General features: G+C 50.1%; 1 protein-coding gene across 4 annotated transcripts in view; it reads left to right on the top strand.

The window, feature by feature from the left end:
* Positions 1 to 709: 709 nt before the first annotated feature.
* Positions 710 to 18,578, top strand: part of RREB1 (ras responsive element binding protein 1) — a 123,654-nt gene continuing 105,785 nt past the window's right edge. For 2 of the 4 annotated variants that reach the window (XM_068670785.1, XM_068670788.1), the window contains exon 1: positions 710 to 1,031. In XM_068670785.1, coding sequence (XP_068526886.1) covers positions 992 to 1,031 — 40 coding nt within the window. In that variant the 5' untranslated portion in view covers positions 710 to 991. Of the gene's footprint in view, positions 1,032 to 1,429; positions 1,815 to 18,578 lie in introns of those variants that run through there. The other 2 variants (XM_068670789.1, XM_068670787.1) reach the window with 1 other exon arrangement.

Here is an 18,578-nt window from a genome sequence, read left to right as displayed (position 1 = left end):
TCTGATGAATCCCTTCTCAGGACAGAGCTGGGACACCACACCGTGTGGGCTGGTGCAAGCCGGCTGCCTCCAGGCCAGACCTCGATTTCTTCACACACCAGCCTGCGACTTCATGCTCCATCTCGCAAGGCACCGCTGCGAAAGGCCTGCCTGTATGAGCTCAGGGACAGTGCAAATACCCATTTCCTTGAAGACTAAGCCAGTTCCTCCTAGAGCCACGACCGCACTCCTCCCATCCAGTTTTACCCTTCTCCTCCGTCCAGCTCCTGGTGCTTGGCTTCCACGCGCCTGGGAAGTCTCCACAGGGCGAGTGTGAATCCCTGCTGCCAAGTGGCATCCCTGCGCCTCCCCCCAGCTCCCTGCGCCCCGTGAGGAGCCCTCCCCAGCCCCAGGGCACCGGGAGGGTGCCCTCCCCGCAGCCCTGCTCCCAGCCGCTGCCGGCGCCGCTCCGACCCCGCAGGTAGCGGCAGCCCGCGGGGGGCGGCGCGGGCTGCAGCCCCGGCACCTGGCGGCCCCCCGGCGAGATGGGATGGGAAGGGATGGGACGGGGTCGGCTCGGGTGGGACGTGACGGGACGGGACGGGATCCCAGCCCCGCCGCGGATGCTGCCGTGCGGCAGCGGCGCGCCCCCGGCCGGAGGCGGCCTCCCCGTGAGGCGGCGCCTGGCCGGGCCGCGGGGCTGCGCGGGGGCGGGCCGGGGGCGGGCGGGCCGCGGAGCGCGCCGGGGTCCCGCCGAGCGCCCATCGCTCCCCTGCGGGGCGGCGCGGGCGGACGGCGACTTTAGCGCCGACTTGATGAACTTTGCACAGCCACACAAACGCCATTTTGAGCGCTTTTCTTTCTTTTTTTTTTTTTTTTCTTCTTCTTCTTCTGCTCCTCTCCGGGAGCGAGGCCGCGCAGCCTCCTCCCCTCCCCTCCGTGCCCCCTCCCTCCCTCCCGTTCCCCAAGTGGTGCCCCCCCCTCCCACCCCCCCGCCCCGGCTCCTCCCGGCATGTCGCGCCGCAAGCAGCCCAGCCCCAGCAAAGTCCGGCGTAAGTACCGCGCACAAAGGGCAGCCCCGGGACCCCCCCGGAGGGAGGAGGGCTCTTTCCGGACCCGGGGGGGGTGGTGGTGGAAAGAAAATTAAAAAAAAAAAAAAAAAGGAAAAAGTTGCTTGGTTGGGGGGGGGGGGGGGGGGGGTGAGGAGGTCGCGGCGTGCTGTCGGCCGGCCGGGAGAGCGGCGAAAAAAGCGAAACGCTCGTCCGGGGGGAAGGAAGGAAAAAGTTTCCTTGCGAAAAAAAAAAAAAAAAAAAAAAAGGGGGAGGAAAAAAGTTTGGCTGGCAGCGGTGGAGATGATGATGAGTTCGTGCAGCCTCCCTCTTCCCTTCCCCCGCTCCTCCCTCTCCTCTCCTCCCTCCGCGGCTCCTGTTTTTTTTTTTTTTTTCTCTTTCTTTTTTTTTTTTTTCCTCTCCCCCTTCCCTGTTGCAGACTTTCTACCAACCAGCGGCACCAGCCGCGGCGTTTTGCCTCCAGGACCTGATGCTCATCCATATTAAACCGTCTGAGCTCAGGAATCCGGCCAGCTCATCCCCCCCCTCCCGCTGCAAAGTTTATTTTTAACCAGCCACAATTTGGATGGGGCTGCGAGGAAGCCACATCTTCTAGCCCAGCTCCGGCAGCCCCCCCCGGCCCGGAGCCTTTTCCCTTTTCCCTTGTTTTTTTGCCCCGGGGCTCGGTGCCCCCCCCATCGCTCGGGGGGGCCGGCGGTGGGAGCGGGGCCCGGCCGGGAGGCCCCCGCCGAGCGACGGAGCCGGGATGAAGGCGCCCCTCCGCAGGTAGACCGGGCATCCCCCCGACACACCGCCGCCCCCCTTCTCTCCTGCCTTCCCTCCGCTGCCCCGTCCCTCTTTTCTCCTGCTTTTTCAAGGCTTTTTCTCTTTTTTTCCCCCCTCTCTTTTCCTCCCCCCCCCCCCCCCTCTCCCGGGACGTGCGTGTCCTTTCCCCTCCCGGCCTGCGCGGCGGGGCGGGGAGGTTTGGGATGGGGGGGGGGTTATGGGGGTAAGGGGGGCAGGGGGACGTGGCCCCGACACTGGGGGTGTCCCCCGGCCCTGGGGGTGTCCCCTGCCCCCGGGGTGTCCCCCAGCCCCGCCGCCTTTGTGCGCCGCTACAGGAAGGAGCCGGGCAGCATCCGAGGAGGGGGGGGGGGTCCCTGTTTCTTCTCCCCCATCCCCGTGTCCCCATCCCGTCCCCTTCTCGGAGAGCCCCCAAATCCGGCTGCCCCGGGGCTGGAAACCAACTTTTGCCCCCCCCCCCCCCCTCAACTTTCTCCTCCGCGGCCAGGCTGGGGGGGATGCGGCGTGCGGAGCTGGAGCGGGGGGGGCCGGGTTTGGGGTCCCGGGGGGCTCCTGTGCCGTGCCCCCCGCCCCAGCACGCTGCTGGGGGGCAGCGCAGGGCCGCGGGGAGCGCCGAGATGCTGCTGCAGCCCCACGGGCTGCTTTTCTCTGCCGAGAGCAGAGGAGGCAGGGCGGTGGATTGAACTTTGTCATGTCGCAGATAAGTTTCCTCTGGCTTCTTCTCCCTGCGCTTCTCCCCCCCGCCTCCCCTCCGCACGCACGCGGGGTTGGTCGTGTTGTGTGTGTGTGTGTTTTTTTTTTCGTATTTTTTTCTGCATTTTTTTATTGTTTAGTCTTTTTTTTTTTCACCCTAAAACGAGCCAACTTTCCCTCGTTTCACCTCTCGGCTGCGATATCCTTGTCTGCTCGGCATCCTCGCCCGGGAGGAGCGAGCAGGGCGCTTCCCCTGGCTCAGCACATTTCCCTTCCCGGCCCACCGAGCCCCCCCCCAGCTCCTCCAGCCCAGGCTTGGGGCTGATGCTGCCTTGGTGCTGGCCGCCCAGCAGCCAGCATCCTGCCGGGGAGCCGCCGAGCTGCTCCCCGGAGGGAAGCAAACCAGAAGAGCTTGAACCCCTTGCAGGCAGCCGGGCGCTGCACAGGGCAGGCTGCAGGTTTCGCACGGGCACCGAGGGCTGCTAGCGCAGTTCCTGTTTTCCACAGGGTCAGCCTGCCCGAAAGGGATGCAGGGGCTCGGGGTCAGGCCAGCCATATTTGTTTGAGGTTTCCCTTTGAAGGCTGGAGGGTGTGCAGCCTCTCCTGGGCGCCCTGCATAATGCCCAGCAGCCCTAACGGGGTTAGGTGCGTCCAGGGAAGAATGGGGCCTTGTGTGTGTTAGAAACCCAGAACCAGCGTGAGCCCAGCATCCAGGCAGCCCCAGGACCGGGGCTCTCCCTCACCTGCCTGCCTTCTGGCTGCGGGGCAGCTTTGCTCAGCCTGCTGTGGCCTCTTTCGCTGCCTCACCTTCCTCCTCCCAGCATCCGTCTCCGGAGCGGAATTTGCATCGTGCAGTTGGAAAAACACCGTCCCGTAGGTGCAGTTGAGTAAACTTTTCTGTTGCTCCTACTTCGCAGGAAGCTTCTAATTGTCAGGCTGCCATTTGTCCGTCAGGAGTGGCTATTTTTGTAGCCACTATTTCACATTTCCTTTAATAACTGACGACCCTACAAAATACATATGTGTATATATGTATCATTTATTCACTATATACATATAGATATCACGCATATATGTATACATGTGCATATATACCTCTTTTTTTAGACAGTATTAATTACTAAGACAATACAACAGGGTGTTTGCTGACTGTTTTGTTTTGTTTTTGTTTTTTTTTTTCCTCCTCACCCAAACCTGGGCTTTGGAGCTTTGTTTGCTTACAGATTTCGGTGTAGTGGAGCATCTTACTGCACCTCTGCTTACTCAGGTCGTGCACCCCTTAACTCCTTGCTGTGTTTGCTGGCCCTCTGACCAAATGGCTTTTGGCTGTGCTTTTGAGGGTTCAGGAGATGCTTGAAGTTTCAAAACTGGGAAAGCTGAATGTCTTAATTATCTGTGAGTAATATCTGCAATCGCCATCGGTACCAAAGGCAAGTGTAGTGTTTCCCAAGGCATACAGACAGTGACTTCTGTAGTGCTTTTCTCAGTCCTTAAGGATGTTATCGCTTTGTCTACGTTGAAGTCACAGTGCAATCGTAACAAAAGCTTGACTTTAGCCAATGCAAGTTTCTTCTTAAGCAGAAATGCAGTTTGGATTGCCCTCGGTTGGATTTCTTATTTAAATAAAAACTGTTCATGTACTTACATTGTGTAGATTAAAAACATATAGATAAATCCCTTTGGTTATATTCATTATCCCTTGTAAAAGTAGGTGGTGCTTAGAAGGTCATAGGATAAGTGTTGCTAAGCAGCTAAACAGAAGGATGCTAAAATTAACCTGAGTGTTTTTGTAAGGGATTCACTTTTTAAGTTGCAGTGGTCTTTTAATTGACGTAAAATGCAAGTTTCCGATAGTAAGACATCTGAAAAAAAAATGCTTACATGTGTGAATAAAGCTTTCCAGAGGACTGTGCTGAGCAGTCCAGTTGTCTAAGTAGAGAAGTAATTCCAGCCTCCCCCAGTATGCCTAAATGTTACCAGGATCGGGCCCTCCATTTGTGCCCTTTGCAAATGTCCTTCCAGAGTTATCTGTTGCTCACTTCTCCGAGAGCATCTGATGTGTATTGGATAGCAGCCTGTAGGGACGGTCTTGGAAAAAAAAAGAAACTGCAAAGGCTCCCCAGGAGCAAGCAGAAAACAAGTAAATCCTGTTAGTCTCAAATCTATGCAAGTGCAGAAAAAAAGCCCCTTTTAACTTTTTGATGGATGATGCCTGAGCTTGGAAATCTGTGTTTTAGGTGTACGCTCCTGCAACGTGTGAAGTCATGTCTGCTGCTTTCCGTGCAGCAGAGGCTGCTGCGAAGGGAGCGCGCTGTCGGAGCGTGCTGGTAGCAGTTCGAGACGGCTGCCTTGATGATGTGGTAGTTTCTTTCCTGGGAGGTAATCGTCTTCAGAGAAGGACGGCAGCGCTGCTTGCAGCTCTCGGGAGGCAGGGAGAATGCCTGTTGCTCCGTGTCCTTTTCTTTTACCTCTTTTGTGAGTTCAAGCAGAACGGCCGGTCGTGGGATTACAGCTTTAAAATATGCTTTTTCAGGAGTATTCTGCGCGTTGGAAAGGGGCCAGGAACTGCTTTGCTTCATCGTGGATGTAGTGCTCAGGTACCCGGCAACTTTTTTGAGAAGTGTCTGGAGGAGCAAACGTAAAGTTGTGGGGGTGAGAAGGAATTGCCTCCTGAGACTGTGCGATGATTTAAACAGCCTTGTTTCTGGCTTTGAGGTGGGAGGTTTGACTTGCCGTGTTGTTGTCCAGAAGTTAAAGCAGATTTTCTTTGGGGAGGCGCAAGATGAGCCCTTCCTGTGTGTGGTGGTTTGTAATATCCTACGTGAAACGGCAGCTGTGGGAGCTGCCCCCTGCCTTCCATTTCGAGGTACCTTTATAGGCAGCTGGTCCTCTGCAGCCGGGGAGGGCTCAAAAGTTGCCGAGCTTTGCCGGGTCCGGTTTGGTTATCAGCCTGTGGTTACAAATGAAAGGAGGTGAGCTCGGCTGAGCTGCAAAGTGCTGGCTCTGCTCTGGAGTACTTCTGGAGAGGAATTGTCCTGAAATTGTCCTCTTGTTTTGAGGGCCAGCGGCTCGGAAATGAGAGCGGGGCAGCAGTACCAGAGCATCTCAGTCACCTTCCTTCGCGTGTTGCTCAGAGCAGGGTGTGACAAAACTTACCTAGAGCTCACGCTAACGTTTTATGGGGAAAGGTGAAAAGTGCAGGTAATTGCCAGCTGGGCCATATGCTGTGGACTCCTGTTGGGTGGCTCGTTTGGCTTGTGCTGCGCTACCCCAGTGGTGGAAAAGGGTCGGAACAAGAAAAAGGGCCTGGACAAAAGGGAGAAGAGTCAGTGGGATACTTGGCTCGCAGCTGTGCCAGCAGTAAAGCTGTTACAGATGCCTCCTGCTGCAGTCAGAAGTGAATTGCTTGATGTAACCGAACAGCACCTGGACCCGTGTTTCCTTCAGAAATGACACAGGCACTTCTGGTGTATCCTACTTTTTTTTTTTTTTTTTTTAGTAGTATTTCAGCCTTCAGGTTGGCCAGCCTAGGAATCAGTAAAGGTGCTTGCCTTTGAATAGGTGCTTTACACAAAAGAAGTAGTTGATGGGTGGAGACTGTTTATTCAGAGTGATTCAACTAAGTAATGCTAAGAGAATCTGAATACCTCTTTAGAGATGTAGAGAAAGGCAGCTGTTTTAACAACAGGATTCACCTGCAGAGTCCACAGAGATGCTAGAGCAAGGGAAAAGAAAAGCTGTCAATATCCCCCAGGGGCGTTGTTAGGCTCCTGGCCTGAAATAGGTATTCAGGGACCATTAGAGAGAGGCCTTTAACGCCTTGATTGCCTCCCCCATCTCCTTTGCTGGTGTCCCTGCAGGAGCACCTGGAATGCAACTTTCACATTCCGCTGCCTTCCTGCATCTAACCTTACTCACCAAAACCACCTCGTGCTTAATCTTATTTGCTTAGCAACTTGAAAGATTTTTTTCCTTGTGAAGAAGACATTGCCTGCCTTGGCCTGGTGTCTGATGTTGCTTTGAAGATGGGTTTGCACGAGGGATGTTACTTTGTGCAGAACGCGCAACAAGTATTAGGAGAGCTGATCACACACTGACTTACCAGCACAATCACTGGCAGCTTCAAAAAATTAAATTTTGGCTTTTCAGTGGCTTTGAGTAAAAACTACATTAAGCATCCTAGAAGTTTTCTATGCTGGTATGCCTGGGTGACTTGCTAATTTGCCACTGAAAATAAATGTATTTTGTGGTTAATGATGGAAGTGTCAGCCCCTGATACATGTAAGATTTCTCCGGTTGGCATCTCCTGGTGGAGATTTTAAAGCATGCTTTCTTGATACAGCACAAACTGACTTGTAGGTGTTGTAGGAATGGGTGGCCTGCATCACCCCTCCTTTGAAAACTGAGGATGATCAACTGCTGACAAACTTTTTTTTAGTTAATTTAGGTATGTATCTCCTCTGTAAAGGTGAGAGGAATGAAATGTTCACGTTGAAGTGTAGCTGGCCTTTGCTTTTACCGTGTGTGATGAGCTGGCGTTAGCAGGAGCCCTTGTTAGTCCCGCTCCTTACGGCAGGTGATGTCAGTGCTCAGATGTATCAGTGCCTGGGAGTGTTTTGCTTGCAGTACTTGCATCACAGCAATAAATCCATTCCTGTGTTGAGGCCATGCTCCTTCACACTGCTGGTGCTGCAGCTCAGGCAAGGGAGAACTGCTTTGGATTTTGCAGTAATCATCAGCAGTACTTCCTTTTGTTTCCTTTGGGGAGCAACATCACTGTTAATTTGGACCACTCGCAGCTTTGGGTAGGGAAAAGAGCCTAGTTTAAGTTTCTCTCCTTGTTCTATTACACAAAATGCATTTTCCTCCTCAAATTAAGTTTATTGTGACTCGTTGCTCTTAGGGTTTTGAGCGCATGAGAAGCGGCCAGGACATGAATACCCGTGTACTGTTCTTCATCCAAGTGCATGTGTTTTTCTGCTGCTCATGCAGTTGCCTGTGTATTGAGGACAACAGGTGGCTGTGGCGTCTTGGGCATGTGCTTGCTGGCTTTGTCCTCTTCTTCTCCCCAAAAGCCTTAAGGGATCCTGAACTGGTGTGCACTTGGATAACTTGTGGCACCACTCAGATGTTCTGCGTCCTGATCTTTTTGGATAGAAGGAAGGAAAGCTGCAGCAGGAGGCTCACTTTTTAGGTGAGACTCTGAAGGTTCAGGAGGTGGATCTGCATGCTGCAGAAGACAGTTGTGGACGAGATGGAGCTGGGTTACTGGGGGCTTCCGTTTATGAGCTTTGACTCTACTTTCCAGGCAAGGAAGTGTAAGTGCAATTACGAGTGCTTCTCAACGGAGATGTAACTTATGCCTTGCGTTTAGTTGATTTGGAGGACACATTTCTTTTGTTCTCTTTTTCTAGCAGCTGCAGGTATCAGTGGTTCTTCTTCCTTATCAGACGGCCCAGCCAGGTGCCAGCTAGTACCTCTTACCACGTTTCCAAGTAAGGTTCAAAGCTCTGGTCCTTGGCAGCTTCTGGAACAAATCTTGGATCAGCTTCCAGCTTTCACAGCAGATAGGTGGCTTTTCTGCTTGGGAAGATCTCTTAGCAGTGTTTGAACTGGCAGGAGCCTGACTGTCGTGTTGTGAAATGGTAGAGAGAGCTGTATCACCGTGCCCCTAATTCCCTGATGTAAACTTACTTTATTGTTGGAAACCGTGCTTCTCTTTAAACTGCGAGGAATTTCTCATTTTCATATCAGTGTCACCTACATTTTGAAGTAGAAACCTTCTCCGTCCTCTGTCTCCATTCCTCCTTTTTGGGAAGCATCAGTGTTGTTTTGCTGCGTGTGAAGTGACTGGGAGTGGCTGCTGCATTCTGCCTACCCAGAGGGTGAATTCCTAGGGGTGGGCGAAGTGATCGATACCTCAGAGTGGATGCCAGTTACCCCAGAAGGAAGCCATGCAGATTATAAACTCTGCAGGAAGGAACTGGTGGATTCTGTACGCTTGGTAGCCCCGTTAACTGCACCTCAAGCCGTTCCCAGTCTGTACTTTCAAAGCTCTTGGAACTTTTAAGCTCTTTAAATCTAGTGACTCAGGATTTTCCATGGCTCCCTTTTCCCTTGAGAAAGAAAAAAAAAAAAAAGATTGGAATAAGTGGTAAGGTTTCTCATCTTAAGTGCTCCACAGTCAGCAAATGCGTTCACGGAGCTGCTAAGTGGGCCAAGCTGAACACAGATTGTGTCTCATTACGGTTGCTTTTACGTGTTTAATAAATCAATAGATGTGTAAATAGTATGTAGAAGTGGAAAACATGGCTTCACTCGAATCAACAGCAAAATTCTTTCAGACTTCACTGGACTGAGGTTTTATGTGGGGTATGTACAGCTGAAAGCTCTTGAGCATTCATAGCATGAAAGACGCCAGGAAACTTTAAAAAACTGAAACACTAATGGTGCCTTTGTATTTTTCTGCTGCTTGAAATTCCTACAGGTGTAGTTACAAATTCAGTGTATCTATTTTAGGAGCTTGTTCGATAAACAACAAACTGAATTTGAGCTATAATAGCTTATTTGACTAAATTCTCTTCCATCCTGGGTTTGGACAATGCTGAAACAGCGTGGGCATCCCTTTTCTAAATCGTAGAGGCTATGCTCTAGCTTTCGTGAGTATATTCCCTCTGCTGAGTGGGAGGAGGACTCGTCCTTCCCAAGCCTGTTGTTCCCTGCAGGAAAAGGAGAATGCAGAGAATTCTCCCCAAGGATGGATCTGGGGCAGAGATGGCCCCTGCGTCTTTGGGGATGGAGTTTTTATTTACACCCTTGCGTAACCCTTAATCTCCATAGGAAAAGATGTGGGCTAGTAGATTTGGAACGCCGCAGGCTTGCATGTGGCTGTGGTCTGCCCGACAGCTGACGTGTGCTGGTGTGGCATAGCGAAATGTCCTGCTGCCTGCCTGGGGTCGTCCAGCAAGCCACCCCCTGCAGAAGGATCTGCTGGTGCCTGACTTTTGGCCTGGTGCGTTGGCAGCCGCTGTCTTGCCTGCGCTTGACTTGCAGTAAATGCTTCCGTCTGTGTGCTCACTGTCTTTCTTTTCCAAATGATCACTAAAAAGTGTGTGGGCCAAAAATAATTTACGTTGGACAAGAGGATGCCAGCAGCACGTACAAACGGCGTGCTGTATTTGCTGTCCCGGCGGGTGATTCGAACAGGGCTGCGCAACTCGGTAGCACAGATGTGGATTAAGAAAGTCCAGATTGCTGATGTAAAAATTCCCCCTCTTTCTGGTAATGGATGTTTATACGAGCTGCCTAGTCCACAGACCCGAGAAAAGAGCTGGTGGTGGTCTTTGTTTAATTCCCACTATACAGATGCCAAGTGTTAGGCTTTGATTTCCTACACTGTAAACTCTTCGGGGCAGGGATCAGCATTCAATTACTGAGTTTTGAAAAGCCACCTAACACACTGTGGAACTGACCTGCTCGGCACTACCTCAGTATAAATGTTTAATTATAACTATCTCCTTACCCCGTGGTGGAGTCTTTCCAGATATCAAGGTTGAGGCATGCTGGGAACCTGCGCTGCTGCTGCGGAGGTGTCCGTGTATAAACAGAGAGCTTTGGTTGCAAGGCACAATTTGGGTAGCTCTCCTCAATGCCTAGGTTGCACACGAGGGACAAGGATTCGGGTGTTTTTTTTCTAGGTAATAGTGCAAGAATATGCACATGTTCGGGGGCCTGCGTGGTGCTTGGTTTAGAAGGAGATACGCTCCTCAGTTTAATACTAGTTTGAAAACATCAGTCAGAATGCATCCTCTCTCGCTTTTGCTTTAGGTCTGACTGTAAAAATGACAAATATTGAAGTTAATAAAAAATAGATATTAAAAAAATGTTAAAGTTAATAAAATAATTAATAAAAAAACCCAAAAATTTAACAAAAATTAAAAATTAGAAGAAACTGGGATTAGAAAGGTATCACCCCTCGACACGTCCTGTTCACCAGGACTGAAACGAAGTGCAGTTGCTGGCTCGTGCCATTCAGAGAGTAATCTAATTCTCTTGCCTTGAGTGACTTGCATTGTAGCTTTAAAATGAGTTCTTAAATCACCCCAACAGTGATGTATGTATCATTCGTTATGTTTATACAACATGAAAGCATATGGAGTAATGGAAACATCTAGAAATTAGACCTCCAGAGAAGACTCCCATTTTAATCAGGTTACTTACTTGGATTAAACCAAACCAAATTTAAAACATGTGGGCTCGTGTACTAACCTAGTTGTGTTTTCAGCACTCCGGGGGTCCGTCTGGGAGTTTATCGGTGCGCTGTCGTAGGCTGTTGCAGCCGCCTTTATAGGAGCAGTTTGGTGTTACTAAGGTTGGAATAAGCTGATGTCAGATTTTTGTCCACAGTGCATAGCAAGTAGAGGTCAAACACTTGCACAGCCGGTGATACTATGACTTGTTAAGAATGTACGCAGCAGGTCGCTTTTCAAAACATCTTTTGAAAAGCAGCCTGTGAGAGCGGTGCCACGTATAAGAGACATGCATCTTCCTCTGGCATCAGCAAATGGATGCATCCTATCAAATTGGACTGCTGAGCGTGTTTAGTCATGTTACTGTAATAAGCTCTGGGAACAGGAATGGGTTTTACCCTACTGCACTTCGTGAAGATTTGAATGAATTTGACTGGTTTGTTCCAGAGAAACTTGTGTTTGTTATCTGCCACTTCTGTGCTGGGTGTACAGAAGGAAGGAGTCGGTTTTGTTTCTTGGCTGAAGGGGGTTTCTTTGCAGTGGAGGATTGCTAAGATTACTGCACTCAGTTGGACCTCTTCTAAGGAATAGTAACTTTTAACAAAATGCCAAGCGATTCCTGGAAGGGTCAGTGTTTCTGGAGCTGGTGGTGTATGTGGCTACTCGATCTTGAGACTCACCTTTGCCCTGATAAACCAAGTGGTGGGGACCCTCCTCTTGCTTCCAGCTGTAGCTTTCAGGCACCTCTACTTCTCCTGTCCCGATGTCTTGTCCTACAACACGCACAGATGTAAAATTTGCTGTGCTGGGTGTTACCATCTTTACCTTTTTCTTCTTGTCTTATCGCAGCTTGGCCTGATGGCTCTCACGGTATTTTTAAAATTTGCCTCTGTGTGTATGTCGGAGGCAAGCCTAGATCATGCCAAGCACTGATCCTGCAGACACTTCAAACATAGATATAATTCTGTTTCAGGAGGCTGTTCCATTTAAGTTAAAATGCTGGCATGGGTGAAGGTAAGGGAAGTGTTTCAGGATTGGGGCCTGTGTTTAACTTGCAGAAAAAGTATTCGTGACACAAGCCAGAATCTTTAACCCATTTGAGCTGTGTCTCTGAATGCATCTTGCTGCCTTCCCTTTCTGACCTACTTGAGGAAGCAGTGCTGAGCTCACGGAGGTGCAGCTGGGCTCGTGGCCTGAGAAGAGCCAGCCTTGAGGAGACGCAGCGCTAGACGTGGCTGCAAACCCAAACTCCTGCGGCGCACGGTGGCTGCAAGAGTTAAAGCAAAGCGCTCCAGCAGCTCATGTGTTCTCTGTGTGTGCATACTTTCCTAATCTTGACATGGGGTCTGAGCTGCAGGCTCCGAGGCTGTACGTGAAGTTGGCTTGGCTGCCACCTTTTCGCTCCCCGAGTCTGGCTGCGGCTCAGCGGAGGGATGCTCTCTGCCGCTGGGATTACTGCAGGCAGCCAGCTGCCGAAAACTTGCGCCCGTGGGGCCGGCCGGACCAAAAGGTGTCCTGGCACAGCTCACACGTCCTTGCGCTGCCTGGTGCCTTTGCAGGGAGCAGCAGAGGGAAGGAAAAGTCCCGCAGTGGCCCCTTCGCTGCTTCTGGAAGACATCTCGCACCCGCCTTGCGCTCTCGGGTTGGTCTGGGCGAGCTTTCTGCTGCTCTGCTATCATCATTTGGCTGGAGAACAGCTGCCTCCGAGGATGGGGGTCTGCTTTAAAACAGGGGAACAGCTGTACAGAGCGGGGCCTGCGGGCTGGCAGGCAGTCCCCGCGTCTGGGCAGGGGGAGGACAGGGCACGTGTCCTTCTCCTCTAGGTGACAAAGTCCTCAGGGCAACGTGGGCCCTGCCTGTCCAGGAAGAAGAACTGCAGTTCCTTCACCCCACAGCCCGGCTGTCAAAAGTTACTGAATGCTTCTGACCAGAGGCTGGAAATGAAAACAGCCTTTTTTTTTTTTTTCTTTTCTTTCTTTTTTTTTTTGCTAAGGTTCCCTTGGAAAGGCTGCCAGTGGCCACCTCGCCCCACCCTGCAGACGTGTGGGCGGGAGTGGGGGTAGCCGGCAGGAGGGAACATCACCAAAAAGGCAGAGCGACTTGGCTCCCGGCCATGAACAGGAGCAGGAACAGCTGCCTGGATGGCCCCCGGAGCCTCACTGATGTCAGCACAGCCAGCGCTCCTTAAAACCCCGCACCGTGTGTGGGGGGCGCAGGGGGGCACGGCTGGGAGCAGGTTCGAGGGGGGAAAGCAGTGCATAAAAAAAATGCTTTTTTTTTTTTTTCTTTCCCCCCTGTGTTTGCTCTACGAAGCAGACCTCTGTTTTCTGTAGCAATGGGAAGGTTTTGGATGAGTGAGTGAGTTACAAGAAATTCGTAAAAGTCGAACGAGTTTCCAAAAGCAAGGAGCAGAAAGAATAAGTGTTGTAAAGTTTGTGTGTGTCTGCGGTGTGTCTGTTTGCTTGCCTTTTTCCTCTTAAGAGAAGCGTGGCTAAGAGCAGTTGGGTGCTGCTGGAGAAATCTGTCAGTGCCATTCCCTTCTCTCTCTCCTGTGTTGTCTCTGAGAACTTGTCATACTGTGACAGATCATACTGTCAAACATCATACTGTGTTTGAAAAGTATCTGGCTTGCCTTGGGGAGCCGCGTGAAGTACGGCAGGATGTGGCATCCTGCAGTCAGCGTGTAGTGTAGGCTCACTTTGCCTCCTGCGCTGGCTTGAGCAGGGGCAGGGAGCGCACATAAGAGCAGCGTTGTCTGTGCTCCCTTCTGCTGATCCAGAGAGACGGCACCCGCCTCACCCTGTGGTTTACTGAAGCTGTGTTGCCCCATACGTGGATAGCCGGAGTCCCTCTGTGAATAAGGGCTGTGGGGCTGTCTGTCTGGCTGCCCTGATGTGGGGTTCACAGTGCAGAATTACCCCCGACTGATACTGAACCAAATGAATGCGAGTTCCTCTCAGGCCTGAGACGACTTCTTCCTATTAAACACGAGTGCAGTAGTTTCCAAAAGTCACAGGAGAATCTGACGTGTGGCTTGCAATGCTGAGGGAAGAGGATACCAGCTTTTCCAGAACTGTACAGCTTGATCGCAGAACGAGGTTGGACTGGACATGAAACTGGATTCCAGGGTGACGTGGTGATTGCAGTCTCCGCCGGCTCTGCTTCTTCCCACAGCTGGGGAGTTGATTTTCCCAGTAGGCCTGTGCCAGCATGGTCCTGCTGCTAGTCTTGTGGTGTTTCCCCAACACAGAAGTCGTGCTTGAATTGCTTGCAAGTGGTATGCAGCGCACAAATCTAGGCGACAGGGGTAAGCCAACCTATCCAGGCTTGTTGCAAAGCTGAATTTGCAAAATGCTGTCTCCATCAAGGCCAGTGTAATAATAAGTTGCAGAGAGTCTGTCTTGAAAAACAAACAGCGTGACACAGGCGTTCAGGGAGGAGGTCGTTGTGCTCTTGTGTAAGGCTGATGCTTTTTGTTAACTTTACAAGTCGGGTTAACGTCTCCTGTATCGTTCCAGAATTCTTGTAGCAATTAGCAGAAACGACACAGGGTCACAGAAGTTGTACAGGCCAGGATAAGCATCTGTTCGTGTGCTTTTCGATCCAGAGAGTGGCATGAAAAATATGTTTGCTAAAGGTGACAGAGAGACAGGAACAGAGTCAGGGAAAGAACCCACACACTCTAAATCCTGCCCCGTGTCTTCACCATTAGATCCTGCTTCCTGTCTAGGCAGATGAACCCACATAAAACCCCTGGTTCACAAACAGATGACTTTCAAGTACTACCAACATTGTAAAATACAGCTAGGGCTAATATATTTGTCCTGACTTTCATCTTGAGTGCCTGGTGGAACACCTGTAAGTATTTACATTTTAACACGAGCTTTTGTGCTTGTGAAAGCAGACAGTTTGACAGCAATGACCTCTCGCACAAAAGCCTGAATAAGTGATGAACTTCCAACAAATCCATGACCTGAACCCTGCTGGATGCATATTGAAGGCGACAAGTTAATATGGCCCGTGGCAGTACCAACAGGAGGCCTGGCTCTGTGCTGGGCTCTTCTGCTGGAGGTGGCCTGCCTCTCGCCACCCTCCATGCCTGCCCAAAGGCCTTCATGTAAGTCCTGGGAAATACGGGTGCCTGTGCTCACTGCCTAGGTGAGGGCCTCAAGCACATGTTTGCTGCAGAGCTGACTTCAGTGTTCCTGGAGGTTTCTCATCCTGATGCTCTGCTCAGACGCTGGGTGAAGGGCTTGGTTTGAGGAGCTGAGAAGGCAGGAGGGTGGATGCGTCTGGGGCCTCCTAAGTGCTGCACTTCAGAGTTTGCTGTGCTTAAATTGAATTGAGAGATAGTTAAGACTTCAATTATGGGCAGCCCTGGTGTTGGACACGTCTCTGCTGCAAGCGTGGTAACCTCTGGCTGTCAGACAGGGAAGACAGCTGTGGTATGGTAACCTCTGAATTCACTCTGACCTGAATCACGCTGAAGCTGTGGTTCCAGGGATGTTTCCCAGTTCTGCCCTGCCCTGGAATAAGCAGTTCCTGGTACCTGCTCCTCCACTGAAACTTCGGGTCACAGCAGGGAATGCCTCTTCGAGCTGGCACTGCTGCTGTATGAAATGCCTCTGGATCTCTGGCTGGAGGTTTTTCAGACCCATAGAGTACGTCATGCTGCATTTTTCAACTGCAAAAATGAATCCTATTTGTGTCTAATAGCAAGTCAGACCTAAAGCCCATCTAGCCCAGGTTGCCAGTTGATGTGAGTTTATCAAGACAGAGTATAGCAAAAGGGCATCTGCTGCTGATGCTTTTCCTAGTGAAGTCTTCCAGGATTTTGTAGCCTCTGGAATCTCTTCAGCCAAAGGGTTCAGTATTTAGGTTCAGGAATCTTGTTTCCTGAGCTTGCCCAGTGGCTCTTTGAACCTGTACAGGCACTTGGCATGTGTCTCACAGTTTCACTACATGCTTTGTTTGGAGGGAAGGTGAAAAAAACAACTTTGTAGACCTGCCATTTGCTGCTTCCACTTGGTACGATATAGGACGTGGACTATGGGAAGTAATGCATGATTGACCACTACTGACCGTCCTCATGCCTTTCGGGGTTGTGTGGACCTCTGTCGTATCCCGTCTGTGGCCTTCCTCCCAGGCTGGAGCCCCGGTCTGAGTATCAGTGGTTATGCAGAAGCTGTTCCATGCTCTTGATTACATTGTTCACTGAACACTTGTTAAAGCCATGGTTTGCCTTGTTAACATCTATCACAGACACATGCCAAAAGTACTTTATTTGCCTACATATTTATTGCTGTAAGACATATACTTGGAGAGGCTTAAAGATTTCCAGGTGCTGCCAGGATTCTCCTCTTCAGCAGCTTTTTTAGTGGAACTTTCTCTGTATTGGCAGGTTACAGGCAGGAGATGCTGACTGGTGAGGGTGTTTGCAGATCTGGCTCAGCTGCTGAGCTCCTGATTACTTGAGAACTGCTTGTTTAGGTGGTGCTTAGCTCTCTGCCTTCCCCCCTTCTGGTATACTACCGGTTTCTAAGAGCAGTGTCCGTGTATCCCTCCACTTAATATCTTTTTTCCCCCTACAGATGGCAGCCTGAAGCACGCCCTGCACATCTGAAACCTTAGTGAGTGGAATTTAGTCAGAGACAATGGGCATCTGTCCTTGCCAGCTGTGGGGGTATTTCTTTGAGCTCCGCCCGAGCCAAGTGATACTGCCCACAAAAAAGTTAGCCTCCTTTCTTCATCTGCACTGCTCACATGGGATGGTAACTGGGATTTGCCCATCTGTACGGTCTCAGCAGCTGTCAGAGGAATTGTTTTGAGCTCCTTGAAGTGAAATGCTTATTGATGTAACTCTCTTCTGTTTGTATCCCCTTCTCACGGTAATCTGCCGACCCGCTTGTCCACTTGTAGGACTGCTGCATGTTGCTGAACTTGGTGATTTTAGCTTCTCGCAACCAAGGGAATGTTGCCTCAGCACTACCATACTGCTGGTATTTAATTACGTTAGATCACTCCCAGGCCGCTTCACAAATCAATGCCTACAATACTTACTGAAACGCAGATACTTGTGAAGTGCAGAGTGGGAACGGGGAGCTGTAGATCAGGTCATGCTAACCCCTTTCTCTGTGTAAAGTGCTGCACATTCTTCAGTACTGACATAGCCTAAAAAGGAACCGTGGCTTTTAAAGCTCTACCTTACTTAACCTGTGTACCAAATGATGTGTGCTACTTGATTCGCCTTTAGTTGGTGTAAAACTTTATTCTGACTTGCCAGAACAGGGAACTTGGTTCCAAGTAATACGAGTGGTGACAATAGTGATTTCAAACCTTTTGGTAAGACAGCATTTCACAAACAGAACTCAAATTTATCTAGGTTACTTATTTCCTTTATTAAGCATGTGAAGATTTATGAAATATAGCGGTCTTATGAGAAACAAACCCTGCTCGTCGTGTAGTACTGGTTTATAATGATAATCTTTCAATGTAGCTGTGTATAAAACCATTCTAATAAGCCGTTGAGCACTTAGTCCTGTACTCTGTGGGCCCTGTGATTTATGTAGTGTTTGGAAGTAGCTAGCATATCTGTTCGGAGAAGGGAGGCTGGGGCTGTCCTTTGAAACTATCAAGCTGTGTCTGTAGTTCTTATAGTTGAATTCGGAGCTCGTCTTGCAGCACGCTGCTGCTGCCCTGTGCATTTAGTATCCTACATTTAAATTTAGTATCTTAAGGGTCGCACGAGGACCAAGGAATGTAGCTCTAGCATGGCATACGCTTTGCAACTCTCTCTCTGCTGTTGGGAGTCAGACCATGAAAAACTAAAAGCTAACATGGAGTCACTGTGTATGTCCAAACAGTAGGGCACATCTTTGTTGCTTTAATTAGAAGTATTTTCATTACTGCCTTTTTTCTTAGGGTACATATCTGAAATATTAAAGGTCTTAAATTTCTTAAAGGTACATCTTACAGTGCTAGACCAAGAGGATGATAAGGATGTTTTTTACTTGTTCCTCTGCCTTCCAAAAGAAGTTTAAACTTGGCTGGATCAGTTCTCTAATCTGACTTGCTATGCAGCTGATGTAGCTGTGCTGGCACAAGGAGGCCGTGGAGAAGACATGGCAGAAGAGGACAGGACTTCTGATTGCGACACAGACAGGAGAGATATAAAATGACCATGCAACCAGCATTAAAAAGACCAGTGCTCAAGCCATCAAAACCACCACATCCTTGTAGCAAAGCAAGGGCCAGGAGGAAAAGTGGAGGAACTGCATGGAATGCCTTTTTGCCAGTTCATCTTTGCTGGGGCCTCAAATCAACCTTAGATGAACCAGAAGGCATTGTTTGCTAGGATGGATCCTAGACTCCATGCAGCTATGCTGCTGGGTTGATTAATTCCTGCTCACAGAGCCTAATCCAAGCTCTGCTCCATGGGTGGGGGGTCATTAGCAATGTCTGTTGTATCTGTCCTGGTGTATAGGAACTGCATCTGCTCTGTTCCTGTTGTTGGGCTTAGGATATTTGCCGGCTTGGAGTTGCAATGTTGAAAAAAAAGCACGGCCTTTTTTTTTTTTTTTGGGTGCTTTATTTTTAATTTTAGTATCTTCCTATCTGCATTCTGGCTTCCAGAGTCACTGAGGGTAAGTGTGAGCATCCAGTCCATGGTTGCTTTTAGTTCAGAGGCATCTTTGTACCATGATGAGAGCAAAGTACTGAAAGAGTGGCATGCTTATGTTAATAGAGTCACTTTCCTCCTTCTTCCCCCTTTTCCTTTTCCCACTTGTCCCTGTCTTTCAGGTAC

The sequence above is a fragment of the Anas acuta genome, chromosome 2 (assembly GCF_963932015.1).
Source record: "Anas acuta chromosome 2, bAnaAcu1.1, whole genome shotgun sequence".
In the NCBI taxonomy this organism is placed as follows: Eukaryota; Metazoa; Chordata; class Aves; order Anseriformes; family Anatidae; genus Anas; species Anas acuta.
The sequence above is the reverse complement of the archived record's forward strand: the minus strand, read 5'-3'. Positions and strand labels throughout refer to the sequence as shown.